Source organism: Chiloscyllium plagiosum, unplaced genomic scaffold (assembly GCF_037043375.1).
Source record: "Chiloscyllium plagiosum isolate Xiang-an unplaced genomic scaffold, Cpla_swu_hap1 HiC_scaffold_38, whole genome shotgun sequence".
Classification (NCBI taxonomy): Eukaryota; Metazoa; Chordata; class Chondrichthyes; order Orectolobiformes; family Hemiscylliidae; genus Chiloscyllium; species Chiloscyllium plagiosum.
Window position 1 is genome coordinate 36,185,057 of NW_028270176.1, and position 21,611 is coordinate 36,206,667.

General features: G+C 50.8%; 1 protein-coding gene across 1 annotated transcript in view; it reads left to right on the forward strand.

Moving 5' to 3' along the window:
- Nucleotides 1–380: 380 nt before the first annotated feature.
- Nucleotides 381–21,611, forward strand: part of LOC122545006 (ETS domain-containing transcription factor ERF-like) — a 70,559-nt gene continuing 49,328 nt past the window's right edge. The window contains exon 1 of the mRNA XM_087980953.1: nucleotides 381–435. Within this exon, the coding sequence (XP_087837079.1) occupies nucleotides 381–435 (55 nt within the window). The remainder of the gene's footprint in view (nucleotides 436–21,611) is intronic.

Here is a 21,611-nt window from a genome sequence, read left to right on the forward strand (position 1 = left end):
ACACAAGCTTGGTGTTCTGCCTGTCCTCTCCGTCCTGGCGCTCTCAGCGAGCGTGGGTGACTCTGCGTCATGCCGTTCCCCCGCAGCCTTGCCCATGTAGCTTCACTTTAAATCACGCGTCCTGTGCCACCCCCCCCCCCCCATCTCGATTGAACAACGTTTCCAGTCAGCGCATTGCACACCCCAGCCCCCTCGCTGGGTGAGGGAGAAGCATTTCTCTCGCCACGCGCTCGCCCCTTTGGCCAATCGCTTCCGACCTGTGCGCTCGAATCCTTTTGAGGACAGCTGTAGTCTCTCCCTGGGACCTCTGTCCCAATCCCTCATGTCTGTCTGAGCAGCAGGGAGAGCGTGACGAGGGAGAGTGTGTGGATGGGGTGGGTATGGGGTGTTTTGACTCTTCAGCCAAAACCAAGCCCCTGCGGCTAAAGCAGTTTGGTGAGTGATGTGGAAACGGATAGTGATAGCTGTCTTTTGGGAGACTGGGGGAGGGACAGTTTCCCTGTGATCAGTTGGAGATCACTTTGCATTTCTGGCACAGATTACTGAGCCAGAGCTTGCACTAGGAGGGACGGTTTCAGAATTGTTGGACGGTATAAAGCCTTGGAAGCAGTGTGACGTGAGAGAGGGTGCAGGGAGGGGAAGGGGCGATGCAGAAACTGACAAAGAATATCGCCAAGTGGGTGGGCAGGACGCAGATGAAGTTCAATATAGAAAGGTTCAAGTTGGCACAAAGGTTATCGAACGGTTGGATCAAACCAAACAGGACAGTACCAGAGAGGGTGTTGGAGCAGAGGGAACGAGATGTGTGTGTGCGCACAGATCATTGAAGGTGGCAGGGTGGGGGTCAGAGGATGGTTAGTAAGGCATTCCAGCGTCACCACGGGTAACAGAGTCCAGGATCGAGGAGGTGATATTGATCTGATGGAAGGGATTGGCTCAGCATGAGGTGGGCCTCCCCTCCCGTCCTGCGGCAGGAGTGGGGGAGCAGGGAAGGTTCAGGAGGGCAGTCATGGGCTGGAGATAGACTGGAAAATGTGCGACCATCCTGTAGAGTGAAGAGCTGCAGACCCTGTGGGGACCCAGGGAGAAAGTGTCCCCACTTCCAGAAGGGTCAGGAGAGGGAGCGTACAGATTCGTTGGGAGAAGAAGGGAAGGTGAGGTGCAGAGGGGGTCTCTGGCCCAGCAAATGGATGTGCAGCCTGACTGGGTGGTGGTAGGCGCGTTCAGCCCAGCCGCTCAGAGGGGAGTGGGGCTGTCAGCTGTAAAATGGAGAGAGTGCAGGAGACGAGGCGGCACATTGGCACAGTCCGACAGCACGGAAACACACCCTTCAGTTCAACCAGTCCATGCCAACCTCAAAGAGGGAGTGGGCCAAAGGGCCACCTTGTAATGGACAAACTCAATCCACAGAGTGCAGGTTAGGGTGGATTGGCCATGCTAAATTGTCCCATAGTGTCCAGGGATGTGCAGGTTAGGGTGGGTTGGCCATGCTAAATTGTCCCATAGTGTCCAGGGATGTGCAGGTTAGGGTGGATTGGCTGTGCTAAATTGTCCCATAGTGCCCAGGGATGTGTAGGTTAGGGTGGATTGGCCGTACTAAATTGTCCCATAGTGTCCAGGGATGTGCAGGTTAGGGTGGATTGGCCGTGCTAAATTGTCCCATAGTGCCCAGGGATGTGCAGGTTAGGGTGGATTGGCCATGCTAAATTGTCCCATAGTGCCCAGGGATGTGTAGGTTAGGGTGGATTGGCCGTGCTAAATTGTCCCATAGTGCCCAGGGATGTGCAGGTTAGGGTGGATTAGCCATGCTAAATTGTCCCATAGTGCCCAGGGATGTGTAGGTTAGGGTGGATTGGCCATGCTAAATTGTCCCATAGTGCCCAGAGATGTGCAGGTTAGGGTGGATTGGCCATGCTAAATTGTCCCATAGTGTCCAGGGATGTGCAGGTTAGGGTGGATTGGCCGTGCTAAATTGTCCCATAGTGTCCAGGGATGTGCAGGTTAGGGTGGGTTGGCCATGCTAAATTGTCCCATAGTGTCCAGGGATGTGCAGGTTAGGGTGGATTGGCCATGCTAAATTGTCCCATAGTGTCCAGGGATGTGCAGGTTAGGGTGGATTGGCCGTGCTAAATTGTCCCATAGTGTCCAGGGATGTGCAGGTTAGGGTGGATTGGCCATGCTAAATTGTCCCATAGTGTCCAGGGATGTGCAGGTTAGGGTGGATTGGCCGTGCTAAATTGTCCCATAGTGTCCAGGGATGTGCAGGTTAGGGTGGATTGGCCATGCTAAATTGTCCCATTGTGCCCAGGGATGTGCAGGTTAGGGTGGATTGGCCGTGCTAAATTGTCCCATAGTGCCCAGGGATGTGCAGGTTAGGGGAGATTGGCCATGCTAAATTGTCCCATAGTGCCCAGGGATGTGCAGGTGAGGGTGGATTGGCCATGCTAAATTGTCCCATAGTGCCCAGGGATGTGCAGGTTAGGGTGGATTGGCCATGCTAAATTGTCCCATAGTGCCCAGGGATGTGCAGGTTAGGGTGGATTGGCCATGCTAAATTGTCCCATAGTGCCCAGGGATGTGCAGGTTAGGGTGGATTGGCCATGCTAAATTGTCCCATAGTGCCCAGGGATGTGCAGGTTAGGGTGGATTGGCCATGGGGAATGCAGGGTTACAGAGATAGCTGTGTCTGTGTGGGATGCTGTTCAGAGGATCGGTGTAGACTCGATCTGCCAAATGGCGTGCTTTCACACTATGGGGATTTGATGAATCGAAGTTGAAAGGGAAATCTCAGTGTGTCCAGTGTGTGCTGATCCCCAGCCTCCAGCCAACGAAAGCCATGCTAGCCCATGAAGAGTGGTGCTGGGAAAGGACTGAAAGAGTTATTTGCCTGCACCTTGTCAGCACAGAGAGGCCTTACACACTGCTTAACAGCACCAGTAACAGACAGACAGATTGGGATGCCTGGACTGAGGTGGGAGACTGGGGGCTGGAGGGGGTACATGGACTGCACTGCCCACCCCACCCCCACGGCACTGAGCTCATTAACTGAGAGAGCTCTGCGTCCTCCCCCTTTCTCCCCCCGGGGTGGGGGGTGCTGAAGTTTGCAGGAGTATAGGGTGGCTCTCTGGGGAGCAGAGGCGAGGCAGCCATGAGTGTGAGTTCCCTGGGGAGTGGGGTGAAGCTGCAGAGACATTGTCCCCTCGGGTTGGTACTGTGGATAGGTGTCACAATATCAGCAGCAACTCGGTTCCTAACTTCATTTTACAACAAGTCAGCACAAAGCAGGGATGCAGCATCTCCTGCTGACAGCTCTGTGTCATTGCTGCCTCCCTTGAAAAACTCAGCCTTTTCTCCTGTCCTGATGACATAGTCTTTGCCTTTTTCTTCCACATTACAGGGCAGGATGTGCGCACACATGCACACACACTGACTCTCACTGGGGTTCGGGTCCCCATCTCTCTCTCTCACTCACACACACACTCTCACACACTCTCACACTCACAAACACACACACACACACTCTCACTCACACACACTCTCACACACACTCTCACACACACTCCCATACACACTCTCACACACACACACTCTCACACACACTCCCATACACACTCTCACACACACACTCTCACACTCACACACACACTCTCACACACACACACTCTCACACACACTCACACACACACACACACACTCTCTCACACACTCTCTCACACACTCCCATACACACTCTCACACACACACTCTCACACACACTCTCACACACACACACTCTCACACACACACTCTCACACACACTCTCACACACACTCTCACACACACTCACACACACACTCACACACACACTCTCTCACACACACTCTCACACACACTCCCATACACACTCTCACACACACACTCTCACACACACTCTCACACACACTCTCACACACACTCTCACACACACACTCACACACACACTCTCACACACACACTCACACACACACTCTCACACACACTCTCACTCTCACACACACACACACACACACACACTTGGATACTGGTAACCAAACAAAAATCCAAATCATTATTTACTTCTTGAAACAAATTTGATGCCAAACCTTTGTATGTCAAAATATAGGGTTACAGTTTGAATGATGGGCAAATCTTTCCTGTTTGCACTTCTGTGCCGTTTGTCTATCTCTTTAAATGTTTGTGTCTGTCTCTGGTAATTTCTGTGTCCCTCTCTCCCTCACACTATGTCATGTCTGTCTCTGTGTTTGTGTATCTGTCTGTTTGGATCTCTGTGTCTCCATGTTTCAGTCTCTCTGTATGGTGTGGCTGCCCATCTTAGGCCCCTCTCTTCCTCTGTCAGTGTGTGGGCACCCGACTAACCCCCATCCTGTCACGATGTGGCGATGCTGGTGTTGGACTGGGGTGGACAAAGTTAAAAATCTCACAGCACCAGGGTATAGTCCAACAGGTTTATCTGGAATCACTAGCTTTCTGAGCGCTGCTCCTTCATCAGGAGGTTGTGGAGTACACCATCCAGTCATGCTTTCTGTCTCTCTCTCTGTCTCTCTCTCTCTCTCTCTCTCTCTGCCACTGCCTCTGTCTGTTTCTCTCTCTTTCTTTCTGTCTGTGTCTCTCTCTGTTTGTGTCTCTCAGTCTGCATGCCTGACTGTGACTGTGTCTTTTGTCTCTCTGTCTCTCTGTGTTTCTGTTTGTTTTCCTGACTGTATGTCTCTGTTTTTCCCTACATAGATTTCAACAGTGACCACACCTTAGAAGTTCTTTGTTGATTGTGAAGTGATCTCAATTTTCCTGAGGCTATTTAAACTGCAATTTAACTCGAGGATTTTATCATTTACCCATTGCCTGTTCTCTTTGTCTGTTGGTTGGTCTCTATTTCTCCCCCTCACTGTCTGTTGGAGGTCTGTGTGTCCCTCTGTGTCTGTGTGTGTGTCCATCTGTGTCTGTGTCCCCCCCTCTGTCTGTGTGTGTCCCTCTGTGTCTGTGTCTCCCTCTCCCTCTGTGCGTGTGTCCTTCTGTGTGTGTCTCCCTCTCCATGTGCCCCTCTCTTTCTGTGTCCCTCTCGCTCTCTGTCTCTCTCTCTCCCCGTCTGTGCGTGTGTGTGTCTCTCTCTCTCCCCGTCTGTGCGTGTGTGTCTCTCTCTCCCCCTGTGTCTCTCACTTTGTGTCTGTGTGTGTGTCTCTCTCTCTCTGTGTCCCTGTGTGTGTCTCTCTCTCTCTCTGTCGCTGTGTGTGTCTCTCTCTATCCATGTGCCCCTCCCTCTCCCTCTCTCACTGTGTCACTATCTGTTTCCCTCTGTGTGTGTGTGTGTCCCTGTGTGTGTGTGTGTGTCCCTCTCTCTCTGTCTCCCTTTGTGTCTGTGTGTGTGTCCCTATGTGTGTCTCCCTCTCTCTCTCTGTTTCCCTCTGTGTGTGCGTCCCTGTGTGTGTGTGTCCCTCTCCTCTCTGTGTCTCCCTGTGTGTGTGTGTCCCTCTCTCTCTCTGTCTCCCTTTGTGTCTGTGTGTGTGTGTGTCTGTGTGTGTCTCCCTCTCTCTCTGTGTCCCTCTGTGTGTGTGTGTGTGTCTCCCTCTCTCGCTCTGTGTCTCCCTCTGTGTGTGTCTCTTTCTCTGTGTCCTTGTGTGTGTGTGTGTATGTCTGTCCCTCTCGCTCTGTGTCCCCCCTCTCTCTATGTCCCCCTCTGTGTGTGTGTGTCCCTGTGTGTGTGTCTTTCTCTCTCTGTCTGTCTGTCTCTCTCTCTCTCTCTGTCTGTCTCTGTGTCTGTCCCTCTCGCTCATGCCTCAAGCCAGCTAATGCTGTGAAGTAGGGTAGTGTCTGCAAGAGTGAACAGAGAACAATGTGCAGAGCTCAGAGGAGAAATTCAAGGCAGCTAACCCCAAGGGAGATCCTTGATTCAAACACAAGAACCACAGATGCTGGAAATCTGAAGTAAAAACTGAAGGTGTTGGAGAAACTCAGCAGGTCTGGCAACCTCTGTGGGCAGAGAAAGCACAGCGAACGCTTAGAGTCCGCTAACCCTTTGTCAGACCTGCCTGACCCACTGCGTTTGTCCAGCAATTTCTGCTATTGTTTTGAAAATCCAAACAGGGAGATGAAGGATGAAAGGATGCTGGGGGAAGGAATAGGGCCCGTTAAGGACCACAGCAGTGATCTGTGTGTGGAGCCAGAGCACGGAGGTGGGATTCCGAATGAAGATGTCGGGTCAGTGTTCACAGCTGCAAGTCACAATATCAGTGTGATGTGAAGGAGCCGGTGTTGGGCTGGGATGGGACCAAGTTTAAAAAAATCACACAACACCAGGGTAGACTCCAACAGGTTTACTTGGAAGGTAAAAACTGCTGGAAACCAGAGCCTGAGTTATTTGGAAGCACTAGCTTTCGGAACGCTGCTCCTTCATCAGCTGGGGCAGGATCATAAGACACCGAATTGGTCGCAAAAGATCAGTGTCCTGAAAGGATAGATTACATTACAGTGTGGAAGCAGGCCCTTCGGCCCAACAAGTCCACACCAACCCACCGAAGCGCAACCCACCCATACCCCTACATTTACCCCTTACCTAACACTACGGGCAATTTAGTATGGCCAATTCACCTGACCCTGCACATCTTTGGACTGTGGGAGGAAACCGGAGCACCCGGAGGAAACCCACGCAGACACGGGGAGAACGTGCAAACTCCACACAGTCAGTCGCCTGAGGCAGGAATTGAACCCGGGTCTCTGGCGCTGTGAGGCAGCAGTGCTAACCACTGTGCCACCGTGCTGCCCATGATGTTGAACAAACCGAGATTGGTGTTTAATCTTTCATCTTTTAGAATGGGTTACAGGTTTCAGTTCATTAATATGTAAATCCCAGAACTTATTTAAACCTCAATAACTTAAGGTTTTATAAAAAGAAGTGCCATCTCAGCTCAGACAATGCATGAAAGGTGTGAGGTTACTTGACCTTAACACCAATCTCTGTTTGTTTGTGATATCCTTTCAGTTGCATGACACTGTGATCCTTGGCTCTCAATTCTGTACCTTTTATAATCCAGCTGCACAGCTACCTGATGAAGGAGCAGCGCTCCGAAAGCTAGTGCTTCCACATAAACCCGGTATTGCTTGAAAATCAGTACAGACATCAGGGAGAAAGAGTGTGACACGACTGAAGAAAGGAGCAGAAGCAGAGAGATGGTCCTGAGTGGTCTGACAGGCTTACGAGCTGAGATATCTCCGGGCTCAGCAGAAATAGATCCCAGGCTGATGTCTGAGGCAGAAGGACGAGCAGGTCATGATTTCCAATCCCTCTCTGGCCGCAGGAGAGATGCCAGAGGGCGGTTTCTCAAGAAGGGAGCAAAAGATACAGCAGAGAATTGCAGACCGGTCAGTCTAGCCCGAGTGCTGGGGAAACGGTTGTGAGTAATTCTGAGGGAGAGGATTGATCTGCATTTGCAGAGGCCAGGAACAATCCGGAACGGTCAGCGTGGCCCTGTGCCTGAGCGACGTGACAGAATGGTGACCGGGTGTGTCAATGAGGGCAATGCTCTCGATGTGGCTGGTGGTCTCTTCAGAAAAGCCTTTCAGAAGGCCACGCACGGGAGACTGAAAGCAAAATCCCGACTCCTTGGAGTTGAAGGGAGTGTGCCGGACTGGAACCACGGTTGGCTGAGTAGCAGGAAGCAGAGGGTGCTGCTGGAGGGCTGCTTTTCTGACTGGAAGTCTGTTCCAGTGGGGTCCCGAAGGGGTCAGTGTACTCCGTTGTCCTTTATAATGCAGACTCCCATGGAGGCGGGTTGACCGCTCAGTTCACAGATGACACAACAATTGATGGGGGTGGTAGATACAGAGGAGGATAGCCTGAGAGGACAGGAGGATATAGACGGGTTGGTCAGGTGGGATGGTCATTGGTGGGTGGAGCTTAATGCGGATCAATGTGAGGGGATGCACTGGGGTGGGGGATGCAAGGCAAGGGAGTAGATGGTGGGCAGTAGGACCCTGGGAAGGCCCTGGGGTCAGAGGGAGCTCGGTGGTCTGTTCCCCGCTCCCGTAAGGTAGTGGGACAGGCGGGTGAAGTGGTTAAGGAGGGACACGGGACACTTCCCTTTATTAGCCGGGGAGGGGGGGACAGAGTTGAGGAGGAGGGAGTGAGGCTGGAACTGTCTCAACGCTGGTTAGGCCCCAGCTACAGTACTGTGTGCAGTTCGGGAATTCACATTATAGGGAGGGTGGGATAGCACTGGCATTGAGGGGGCAGAGGGAGATTTACCTCTCCCCATCTCCACGTCCCTGTTCCTGCCTGCGCCCCCTCCCCTTCAAATCCATGGTGCCCCCAGTCGAAGGCTGTGTTTAACAATGTGAAAGTTGCTATACAATTGCAAATTGCTGTGGAACGTGTCTATTAAGGATTAACAATTAATAACTCCTTGAAAGTGGAGTCGCAGGTAGATAGGATAGTGAAGAAGGCGTTTGGTATGCTTTCCTTTATTGGTCAGAGTATTGAGTACAGGAGTTGGGAGGTCATGTTGTGGCTGTACAGGACATTGGTTAGGCCCCTGTTGGAATATTATGTGCAATTCTGGTCTCCTTCCTATCGGAAAGATGTTGTGAAACTTGAAAGGGTTCAGAAAAGATTTACAAGGATGTTGCCAGGGTTGGAGGGTTTGAGCTATAAGGAGAGGCTGAACAGGCTGGGGCTGTTTTCCCTGGACCTTCGGAGACTGAGGGGTGACCTTATAGAGGTTTACAAAATTATGAGGGGCATGGATAGGGTAAATAGACAAAGTCTTTTCTCCTGGGGTCAGGGAATCCAGAACTAGAGGGCATAGGTTTAGGGTGAGAGGGGAAAGATATAAAAGACACCTAAGGGGCAACGATTTTACACAGAGGATGGTACGTGTATGGAATGAGCTGCCAGAGGATGTGGTGGAGGTTGGTACAATAACAACATTTAAGAGGCATTTGGATGGGTGTATGAATAGGAAGGTTTGGAGGGATATGGGCCGGGTGCTGGCAGGTGGGATTATATTTGGTTGGGATATCTGGTCGGCATGGACGGGTTGGACCGAAGGGTCTGTTTCCATTCTGTACATCTCTATGGCTCCATTTCCTTCCCCCACGGTCCCTCCCTGTGTCCCCAGACCCCCTTTGTTGTGCACATTTCATTTTTATTTTGGTTACTTTATCTGTTTCTCTAACTCCAACTTGGCCTCTGTGTGTCTGTGTGTGTCTCTCTCTCTCTCTCTCTCTCTCTCTCTCTCCTCTCTGTCTCTCACCTCTCTGTCTCGCTCTCTCTCTCTCTGTCTCTCTCTCTCTCTCTCTCTCTCTCTCTGTCTCTGTCTCTGTCCCTCTTCTCACTCTCTCTCGCTCTCTCTTTCTCTCTCTCTCTCTCCGCTCTCTCTCTCTCTCCACACTCTCTCTCCGCACTCTCTCTATCAGTTGAGCTCTCCCTCTATCGGCCGTGCTGTCTGCCTGTCACTCCCCGCCCTGCTGTCTGCAGCATGTCCCGGGTGAGGGATTGAGTAACAGGCTCCCTGAGGATCGCAGCCTTTAAAAGGGTTGTGAGAGTTGACTGTTATTGAGTGGAGATGAGCTCAGTGAGCCTGTGGGACTCTCTGCAGTGACGTCTCCAGTTACCAACTCCGAGAGCTTTGTCCTTCCATTAACCTCTCTCTCTGCTCAATGGCATTGACCCCTCAACACATCCTGACAAGCAAGTGTGTGTGATTCTTTCACACCCCAAGGCACCCTCCCTTAATCTGCTCTCTCTGGTGTCACTCACAGTGTCTCAGATGCGATCCATCTCACACTGTCCCTTTCTCAAACACATACACTCGGAGCCCCACCTTTCACTCGGACACGTGGATCCCCATCCCCTCCCTTTGCCCACGCACTGCACTGGATCTCATAAACTCCGACACACACTCACACAGCTCTCTGCCCAGCTTCATCCCCAGACAATCTCTCCCTCACTCTGTCTCTGAGGTTTCACACACTGACAGTATCACACACACAGACATCCTCCCTCTCACACTGACAGTATCACACACACAGACATCCTCCCTCTCACACTGACAGTATCACACACACAGACATCCTCCCTCTCACACTGACAGTATCTCACACACAGACATCTTCCCTCTCGCACTGACAGTATCTCACACACAAACATCCTCCCTCTCACACTGACAGTATCTCACACACAAACATCCTCCCTCTCACACTGACAGTATCTCTCTCTCACAGACATCCTTCCTCTCACACTGACAGTATCTCACACACAGACATCCTCCCTCTCACACTGACAGTATCTCTCTCACACAGACATCCTCCCTCTCACACTGACAGTATCTCTCTCACACAGAGATCCTCCCTCTCACACTGACAGTATCTCTCACACACAGACATCCTCCCTCTCGCACTGACAGTATCTCACACACAGACATCCTCCCTCTCACACTGACAGTATCTCACACACAGACATCCGCCCTCTCACACTGACAGTATCACTCTCACACAGACATCATCCCTCTCGCACTGACAGTAACTCACACACAAACATCCTCCCTCTCACACTGACAGTATCTCACACACAAACATCCTCCCTCTCACACTGACAGTATCTCTCTCACACAGACATCCTCCCTCTCACACTGACAGTATCTCACACGCAGACATCCTCCCTCTCACACTGACAGTATCTCACACACAGACATCCTCCCGCTCATACTGACAGTATCTCTCTCTCACACAGACATCCTCCCTCTCACACTGACAGTATCTCACACACAGACATCCTCCCTCTCGCACTGACAGTATCTCTCTCTCTCACTGACATCCTCCCTCTCGCACTGACAGTATCTCACACACAGACATCCTCCCTCTCACACTGATGGTATCTCTCTCACACAGACATCCTCCCTCTCGCACTGACCAGTATCTCTCTCACACACATCCTGCCACTCGTACTGACAGTATCTCACACAAGACATCATCCCTCTCGCACTGACAGTATCTCACACACAGACATCCTCCCTCTCGCACTGACAGTATCTCACACAAGACATCATCCCTCTCGCACTGACAGTATCTCACACACAGACATCCTCCCTCTCACACTGATGGTATATCTCTCTCACAGACATCCTCCCTCTCACACTGACAGTATCTCACATACAGACATCCTCCCTCTCACACTGACAGTATTTCACACACAGACATCATCCCTCTCGCACTGACAGTATCTCTCACACAGACATCCTCCCTCTCACACTGATGGTAAGTCTCTGACACAGACATCCTCCCTCTCGCACTGACAGTATCTCTCCCTCTCACAGACATCCTCCCTCTCGCACTGACAGTTTCTCACACACAGACATCATCCCTCTCACACTGACAGTATCTCACACACAGACATCCTCCCTCTCACACTGACAGCATCTCACACACAGACATCCTCCCTCTCACACTGACGGTATCTCTCTCACACAGACATCCTCCCTCTCGCACTGACAGTATCGCTCTCTCTCACAGACATCCTCCCTCTCGCACTGACAGTATCTCACACACAGACATCCTCCCTCTCACGCTGACAATATCTCACACACAGACATCCTCCCTCTCACACTGACAGTATCTCACAAACAGACATCCTCCCTCTCACACTGACAATATCTCACACACAGACATCCTCCCTCTCACACTGACAGCATCTCTCTCTCACAGACATCCTCACTCTCACACTGACAGTATCTCACACACAGACATCCTCCCTCTCACACTGACAGCATCTCTCTCTCACAGACATCCTCCCTCTCGCACTGACAGTATCTCACACACAGACATCCTCCCTCTGACACTGACAGTATCTCACACGCAGACATCCTCCCTCTCACACTGACAGTATCTCACACGCAGACATCCTCCCTCTCACACTGACAATATCTCACACACAGACATCCTCCCTCTCACACTGATGGTATCTCTCTCACACAGACATCCTCCCTCTCACACTGACAGTATTTCACACACAGGCATCCTCCCTCTCGCACTGACAGTATCTCTCACACCGAAATCCTCCCTCTCACACTGACAGTATCTCACACACAGACATCCTCCCTCTCACACTGATGGTATCTCTCTCACACAGACATCCTCCCTCTCACACTGACAGTATTACTCTCACACAGACATCCTCCCTCTCGCACTGACAGTATCTCACACACAGACATCCTCCCTGTCACACTGACAATATCTCACACACAGACATCCTCCCTCTCACACTGACAGCATCTCTCTCTCACAGACATCCTCACTCTCACACTGACAGTATCTCACACGCAGACATTCTCCCTCTCACACTGACAATATCTCACACACAGACATCCTCCCTCTCACACTGATGGTATCTCTCTCACACAGACATCCTCCCTCTCACACTGACAGTATTTCTCTCACTCAGACATCCTCCCTCTCGCACTGACAGTATATCACACACAGACATCCTCCCTCTCACACTGACAGTATCTCACACACAGACATCCTCCCTCTCACACTGACAGTATCTCTCACACAGACATCCTCCCTCTCACACTGACAGTATCTCTCTCACACAGACATCCTCCCTCTCACACTGACAGTATCTCACACACACACATCCTCCCTCTCACAGTGACATTATCTCTCACACAGACATCCTCCCTCTCACACTGACGGTATCTCTCCCACATAGACATCCTCCCTCTCACACTGACAATATCTCACACACAGACATCCTCCCTCTCACACTGACAGTATCTCACACACAGACATCCTCCCTCTCGCACTGACAGTATCTCTCTCTCTCTCACAGACATCCTCCCTCTCGCAATGACAGTTTCTCACACACAGACATCATCCCTCTCACACTGACGGTATCTCTCTCACACAGACATCCTCCCTCTCACACTGACAGTATCGCTCTCTCTCACAGACATCCTCCCTCTCGCACTGACAGTATCTCACACACAGACATCCTCCCTCTCACGCTGACAATATCTCACACACAGACATCCTCCCTCTCACACTGACAGCATCTCTCTCTCACAGACATCCTCCCTCTCGCACTGACAGTATCTCACACACAGACATCCTCCCTCTGACACTGACAGTATCTCACACGCAGACATCCTCCCTCTCACGCAGACATCCTCCCTCTCACACTGACAGTATCTCACACGCAGACATCCTCCCTCTCACACTGACAATATCTCACACACAGACATCCTCCCTCTCACACTGATGGTATCTCTCTCACACAGACATCCTCCCTCTCACACTGACAGTATCTCACACACAGGCATCCTCCCTCTCGCACTGACAGTATCTCTCACACCGAAATCCTCCCTCTCACACTGACAGTATCTCACACACAGACATCCTCCTTCTCACACTGATGGTATCTCTCTCACACAGACATCCTCCCTCTCACAATGACAGTATCTCTCTCACACAGACATCCTCCCTCTCACACTGACAGTATCTCACACACAGACATCCTCCCTCTCACACTGACAAAATCTCACACACAGACCTCCTCCCTCTCACACTGATGGTATCTCTCTCACACAGACATCCTCCCTCTCACACTGACAATATCTCACACACAGACATCCTCCCTCTCACACTGACAGTATTTCACACACAGACATCCTCCCTCTCACACTGACAGTATCTTACACACAGACATCCTCCCACTCACACTGACAGTATTTCTCTCACACAGACATCCTCCCTCTCACACAGACATCCTCCCTCTCACACTGATGGTATCTCTCTCACACAGACATTCTCCCTCTCTCACTGACAGTATCTCTCTCACATAGACACCTTCCCTCGCGCACTTACAGTGTCTCACACACAGACATCCTCCCTCTCGCACTGACAGTATCTCACACACAGACATCCTCCCTCTCACACTGACAGTATCTCACACACAGACATCCTCCCTCTCACACTGACAGCATCTCTCTCACAGACATCCTCCCTCTCACACTGACAGTATTTATCTCACACAGACATCCTCCCTCTCACACTGATGGTATCTCTCTCACACAGACATCCTCCCTCTCACACTGACAAGATCTCACACACAGACATCCTCCATCTCACACTGACAGTATTTCTCTCCCACAGACATCCTCCCTCTCACACTGACAAGATCTCACACACAGACCTCCTCCCTCTCACACTGACAATATCTCACACACAGACATCCTCCCTCTCACACTGACAGTATCTCACACACAGACATCCTCCCTCTCACACTGACAGTATTTCTCTCACACAGACACCCTCACTCTCACACTGACAGTATCTCTCACACAGACGTCCTCCCTCTCACACTGACAGTATCTCACACACAGACATCCTCCCTCTCACACTGACAGTATCTCACACACATACATCCTCCCTCTCACACTGACAGTATCTCACACACAGGCATCCTCCCTCTCACACTGACAGTATCTCACACACAGACATCCTCCCTCTCACACTGACAACATCTCACACACAGACCTCCTCCCTCTCACACTGATGGTATCTCTCTCACACAGACATCCTCCCTCTCACACTGACAGTATTTCTCTCACACTGACATCCTCCCTCTCACACTGACAATATCTCACACGCAGACATCCTCCCTCTCACACTGACAATATCTCACACACAGACATCCTCCCTCTCACACTGATGGTATCTCTCTCACACAGACATCCTCCCTCTCACACTGACAGTATTTCTCTCACACTGACATCCTCCCTCTCACACTGACAATATCTCACACGCAGACATCCTCCCTCTCACACTGACAATATCTCACACACAGGCATCCTCCCTCTCGCACTGACAGTATGTCTCACACCGAAATCCTACCTCTCACACTGACAGTATCTCACACACAGACATCCTCCCTCTCACACTGACGCTATCTCTCCCACACAGACTTCCTCCCTCTCACACTGACAGTATTTCTCTCACTCAGACATCCTCCCTCTTGCACTTACAGTATCTCACACACAGACATCCTCCCTCTCACACTGACAGTATCTCTCACACAGACATCCTCCCTCTCACACTGATAGTATCTCTCTCACACAGACATCCTCCCTCTCACACTGACAGTATCTCAGACACAGACATCCTCCCTCTCACACTGACATTATCACTCACACAGACATCCTCCCTCTCACACTGACGGTATCTCTCCCACATAGACATCCTCCCTCTCACACTGACAATATCTCACACACAGACATCCTCCCTCTCACACTGACAGTATCTCACACACAGACATCCTCCCTCTCACACTGACAGTATCTCACACACAGACATCCTCCCTCTCACACTGACAGTATCTCTCTCTCACACAGACATCCTCCCTCTCGCACTGACAGTTTCTCACACACAGACATCATCCCTCTCACACTGACAGTATCTCACACACAGACATCCTCCCTCTCAGACTGACAACATCTCACACACAGACATCCTCCCTCTCACACTGACGGTATCTCTCTCACACAGACATCCTCCCTCTCGCACTGACAGTATCGCTCTCTCTCACAGACATCCTCCCTCTCGCACTGACAGTATCTCACACACAGACATCCTCCCTCTCACGCTAACAATATCTCACACACAGACATCCTCCCTCTCACACTGACCGTATCTCACAAAAAGACATCCTCCCTCTCACACTGACAGTATTTCTCTCACACGGACATCCTCCCTCTCGCACTGACAGTATCTCTCACACAGACATCCTCCCTCTCACACTGACAGTATCTCACACGCAGACATCCTGCCTCTCACACTGACAGTATTTCTCTCACACTGACATCCTCCCTCTCACACAGACATCCTCCCTCTCACACTGACAGTATTTATCTCACACAGACATCCTCCCTCTCACACTGATGGTATCTCTCTCACACAGACATCCTCCCTCTCACACTGACAAGATCTCACACACAGACCTCCTACCTCTCACACTGACAGTATTTCTCTCACACAGACACCCTCACTCTCACACTGACAGTATCTCTCACACAAACGTCCTCCCTCTCACACTGACAGTATCTCACACACAGACATCCTCCCTCTCACACTGACAGTATCTCACACACAGACATCCTCCCTCTCACACTGACAACATCTCACACACAGACATCCTCCGTCTCACACTGACAGTATCTCACACACATACATCCTCCCTCTCGCACTGACAGTATCTCACACACAGGCATCCTCCCTCTCATACTGACAGTATCTCACACACAGACATCTTCCCTCTCACAATGACAGTATCTCTCTCACACAGACATCCTCCCTCTCACACTGACAGTATCTCACACACAGACATCCTCCCTCTCACACTGACAACATCTCACACACAGACCTCCTCCCTCTCACACTGATGGTATCTCTCTCACACAGACATCCTCCCTCTCACACTGACAGTATTTCTCTCACACTGACATCCTCCCTCTCACACTGACAATATCTCACACGCAGACATCCTCCCTCTCACACTGACAATATCTCACACACAGACATCCTCCCTCTCACACTGATGGTATCTCTCTCACAGAGACATCCTCCCTCTCACACTGACAGTATCTCACACACAGGCATCCTCCCTCTCGCACTGACAGTATCTCTCACACCGAAATCCTACCTCTCACACTGACAGTATCTCACACACAGACATCCTCCCTCTCACACTGACGCTATCTCTCCCACACAGACTTCCTCCCTCTCACACTGACAGTATTTCTCTCACTCAGACATCCTCCCTCTCGCACTTACAGTATCTCACACACAGACATCCTCCCTCTCACACTGACAGTATCTCTCACACAGACATCCTCCCTCTCACACTGATAGTATCTCTCTCACACAGACATCCTCCCTCTCGCACTGACAGTATCGCTCTCTCTCACAGACATCCTCCCTCTCGCACTGACAGTATCTCACACACAGACATCCTCCCTGTCACGCTAACAATATCTCACACACAGACATCCTCCCTCTCACACTGACAGTATCTCACAAACAGACATCCTCCCTCTCACACTGACAGTATTTCTCTCACACAGACATCCTCCCTCTCGCACTGACAGTATCTCTCACACAGACATCCTCCCTCTCACACTGACAGTATTTCTCTCACACTGACATCCTCCCTCTCACACTGACAGTATTTATCTCACACAGACATCCTCCCTCTCACACTGATGGTATCTCTCTCACACAGACATCCTCCCTCTCACACTGACAGTATCTCACACACAGGCATCCTCCCTCTCGCACTGACAGTATCTCTCACACCGAAATCCTCCCTCTCACACTGACAGTATCTCACACACAGACATCATCCCTCTCACACTGATGATATCTCTCTCACACAGACATCCTCCCTCTCACACTGACAAGATCTCACACACAGACATCCTCCATCTCACACTGACAGTATTTCTCTCACACAGACATCCTCCCTCTCACACTGACAAGATCTCACACACAGACCTCCTCCCTCTCACACTGACAATATCTCACACACAGACATCCTCCCTCTCACACTGACAGTATCTCACACACAGACATCCTCCCTCTCACACTGACAGTATTTCTCTCACACAGACACCCTCACTCTCACACTGACAGTATCTCTCACACAGACGTCCTCCCTCTCACACTGACAGTATCTCACACACAGACATCCTCCCTCTCACACTGACAGTATCTCACACACAGACATCCTCCCTCTCACACTGACAGTATCTCACACACAGACATCCTCCCTCTCACACTGACAACATCTCACACACAGACATCCTCTGTCTCACACTGACAGTATCTCACACACATACATCCTCCCTCTCGCACTGACAGTATCTCACACACAGGCATCCTCCCTCTCACACTGACAGTATCTCACACACAGACATCCTCCCTCTCACAATGACAGTATCTCTCTCACACAGACATCCTCCCTCTCACACTGACAGTATCTCACACACAGACATCCTCCCTCTCACACTGACAATATCTCACACACAGACCTCCTCCCTCTCACACTGATGGTATCTCTCTCACACAGACATCCTCCCTCTCACACTGACAGTATCTCACACACAGGCATCCTCCCTCTCGCACTGACAGTATCTCTCACACCGAAATCCTACCTCTCACACTGACACTATCTCACACACAGACATCCTCCCTCTCACACTGACGCAATCTCTCCCACACAGACTTCCTCCCTCTCACACTGACAGTATTTCTCTCACTCAGACATCCTCCCTCTCGCACTTACAGTATCTCACACACAGACATCCTCCCTCTCACACTGATAGTATCTCTCACACAGACATCCTCCCTCTCACACTGATAGTATCTCTCTCACACAGACATCCTCCCTCTCACACTGACAGTATCTCACACACAGACATCCTCCCTCTCACACTGACATTATCTCTCACACAGACATCCTCCCTCTCACACTGACGGTATCTCTCCCACATAGACATCCTCCCTCTCACACTGACAATATCTCACACACAGACATCCTCCCTCTCGCACTGACAGTTTCTCACACACAGACATCATCCCTCTCACACTGACAGTATCTCACACACAGACATCCTCCCTCTCACACTGACAGCATCTCACACACAGACATCCTCCCTCTCACACTGACGGTATCTCTCTCACACAGACATCCTCCCTCTCGCACTGACAGTATCGCTCTCTCTCACATACATCCTCCCTCTCGCACTGACAGTATCTCACACACAGACATCCTCCCTCTCACGCTAACAATATCTCACACACAGACATCCTCCCTCTCACACTGATGGTATCTCTCTCACACAGACATCCTCCCTCTCACACTGACAGTATCTCACACACAGGCATCCTCCCTCTCGCACTGACAGTATCTCTCACACCGAAATCCTCCCTCTCACACTGACAGTATCTCACACACAGACATCATCCCTCTCACACTGATGATATCTCTCTCACACAGACATCCTCCCTCTCACAATGACAGTATCTCTCTCACACAGACATCCTCCCTCTCACACTGACAGTATCTCACACACAGACATCCTCCCTCTCACACTGACAACATCTCACACACAGACATCCTCCCTCTCACACTGATGGTATCTCTCTCACACAGACATCCTCCCTCTCACACTGACAGTATCTCACACACAGGCATCCTCCCTCTCGCTCTGACAGTATCTCTCACACCGAAATCCTCCCTCTCACACTGACAGTATCTCACACACAGACATCCTCCCTCTCACACTGATGATATCTCTCTCACACAGACATCCTCCCTCTCACAATGACAGTATCTCACTCACACAGACATCCTCCCTCTCACACTGACAGTATCTCACACACAGACATCCTCCCTCTCACACTGACAACATCTCACACACAGACCTCCTCCCTCTCACACTGATGGTTTCTCTTTCACACAGACATCCTCCCTCTCACACTGACAATATCTCACACACAGACATCCTCCCTCTCACACTGACAGTATTTCACACACAGACATCCTCCCTCTCACACTGACAGTATCTCACACACAGACATCCTCCCTCTCACACAGACAGTATTTCTCTCACACTGACATCCTCCCTCTCACACTGACAGTATCTCACACACAGACATCCTCCCTCTCACACTGACAGTATTTCTCTCACACAGACATCCTCCCTCACACACTGATGGTATCTCTCTCACACAGACATCCTCCCTCTCTCACTGACAGTATTTCTCTCACACAGACATCCTCCCTCACACACTGACAGTGTCTCACACACAGACATCCTCCCTCTCGCACTGACAGTATCTCACACACAGACATCCTCCCTCTCACACTGACAGTATCTCACACACAGACATCCTCCCTCTCAGACTGACAACATCTCACACACAGACATCCTCCCTCTCACACTGACGGTATCTCTCTCACACAGACATCCTCCCTCTCGCACTGACAGTATCGCTCTCTCTCACAGACATCCTCCCTCTCGCACTGACAGTATCTCACACACAGACATCCTCCCTCTCACGCTAACAATATCTCACACACAGACATCCTCCCTCTCACACTGACCGTATCTCACAAAAAGACATCCTCCCTCTCACACTGACAGTATTTCTCTCACACGGACATCCTCCCTCTCGCACTGACAGTATCTCTCACACAGACATCCTCCCTCTCACACTGACAGTATCTCACACGCAGACATCCTGCCTCTCACACTGACAGTATTTCTCTCACACTGACATCCTCCCTCTCACACAGACATCCTCCCTCTCACACTGACAGTATTTATCTCACACAGACATCCTCCCTCTCACACTGATGGTATCTCTCTCACACAGACATCCTCCCTCTCACACTGACAAGATCTCACACACAGACCTCCTACCTCTCACACTGACAGTATTTCTCTCACACAGACACCCTCACTCTCACACTGACAGTATCTCTCACACAAACGTCCTCCCTCTCACACTGACAGTATCTCACACACAGACATCCTCCCTCTCACACTGACAGTATCTCACACACAGACATCCTCCCTCTCACACTGACAACATCTCACACACAGACATCCTCCGTCTCACACTGACAGTATCTCACACACATACATCCTCCCTCTCGCACTGACAGTATCTCACACACAGGCATCCTCCCTCTCATACTGACAGTATCTCACACACAGACATCTTCCCTCTCACAATGACAGTATCTCTCTCACACAGACATCCTCCCTCTCACACTGACAGTATCTCACACACAGACATCCTCCCTCTCACACTGACAACATCTCACACACAGACCTCCTCCCTCTCACACTGATGGTATCTCTCTCACACAGACATCCTCCCTCTCACACTGACAGTATTTCTCTCACACTGACATCCTCCCTCTCACACTGACAATATCTCACACGCAGACATCCTCCCTCTCACACTGACAATATCTCACACACAGACATCCTCCCTCTCACACTGATGGTATCTCTCTCACAGAGACATCCTCCCTCTCACACTGACAGTATCTCACACACAGGCATCCTCCCTCTCGCACTGACAGTATCTCTCACACCGAAATCCTACCTCTCACACTGACAGTATCTCACACACAGACATCCTCCCTCTCACACTGACGCTATCTCTCCCACACAGACTTCCTCCCTCTCACACTGACAGTATTTCTCTCACTCAGACATCCTCCCTCTCGCACTTACAGTATCTCACACACAGACATCCTCCCTCTCACACTGACAGTATCTCTCACACAGACATCCTCCCTCTCACACTGATAGTATCTCTCTCACACAGACATCCTCCCTCTCGCACTGACAGTATCGCTCTCTCTCACAGACATCCTCCCTCTCGCACTGACAGTATCTCACACACAGACATCCTCCCTGTCACGCTAACAATATCTCACACACAGACATCCTCCCTCTCACACTGACAGTATCTCACAAACAGACATCCTCCCTCTCACACTGACAGTATTTCTCTCACACAGACATCCTCCC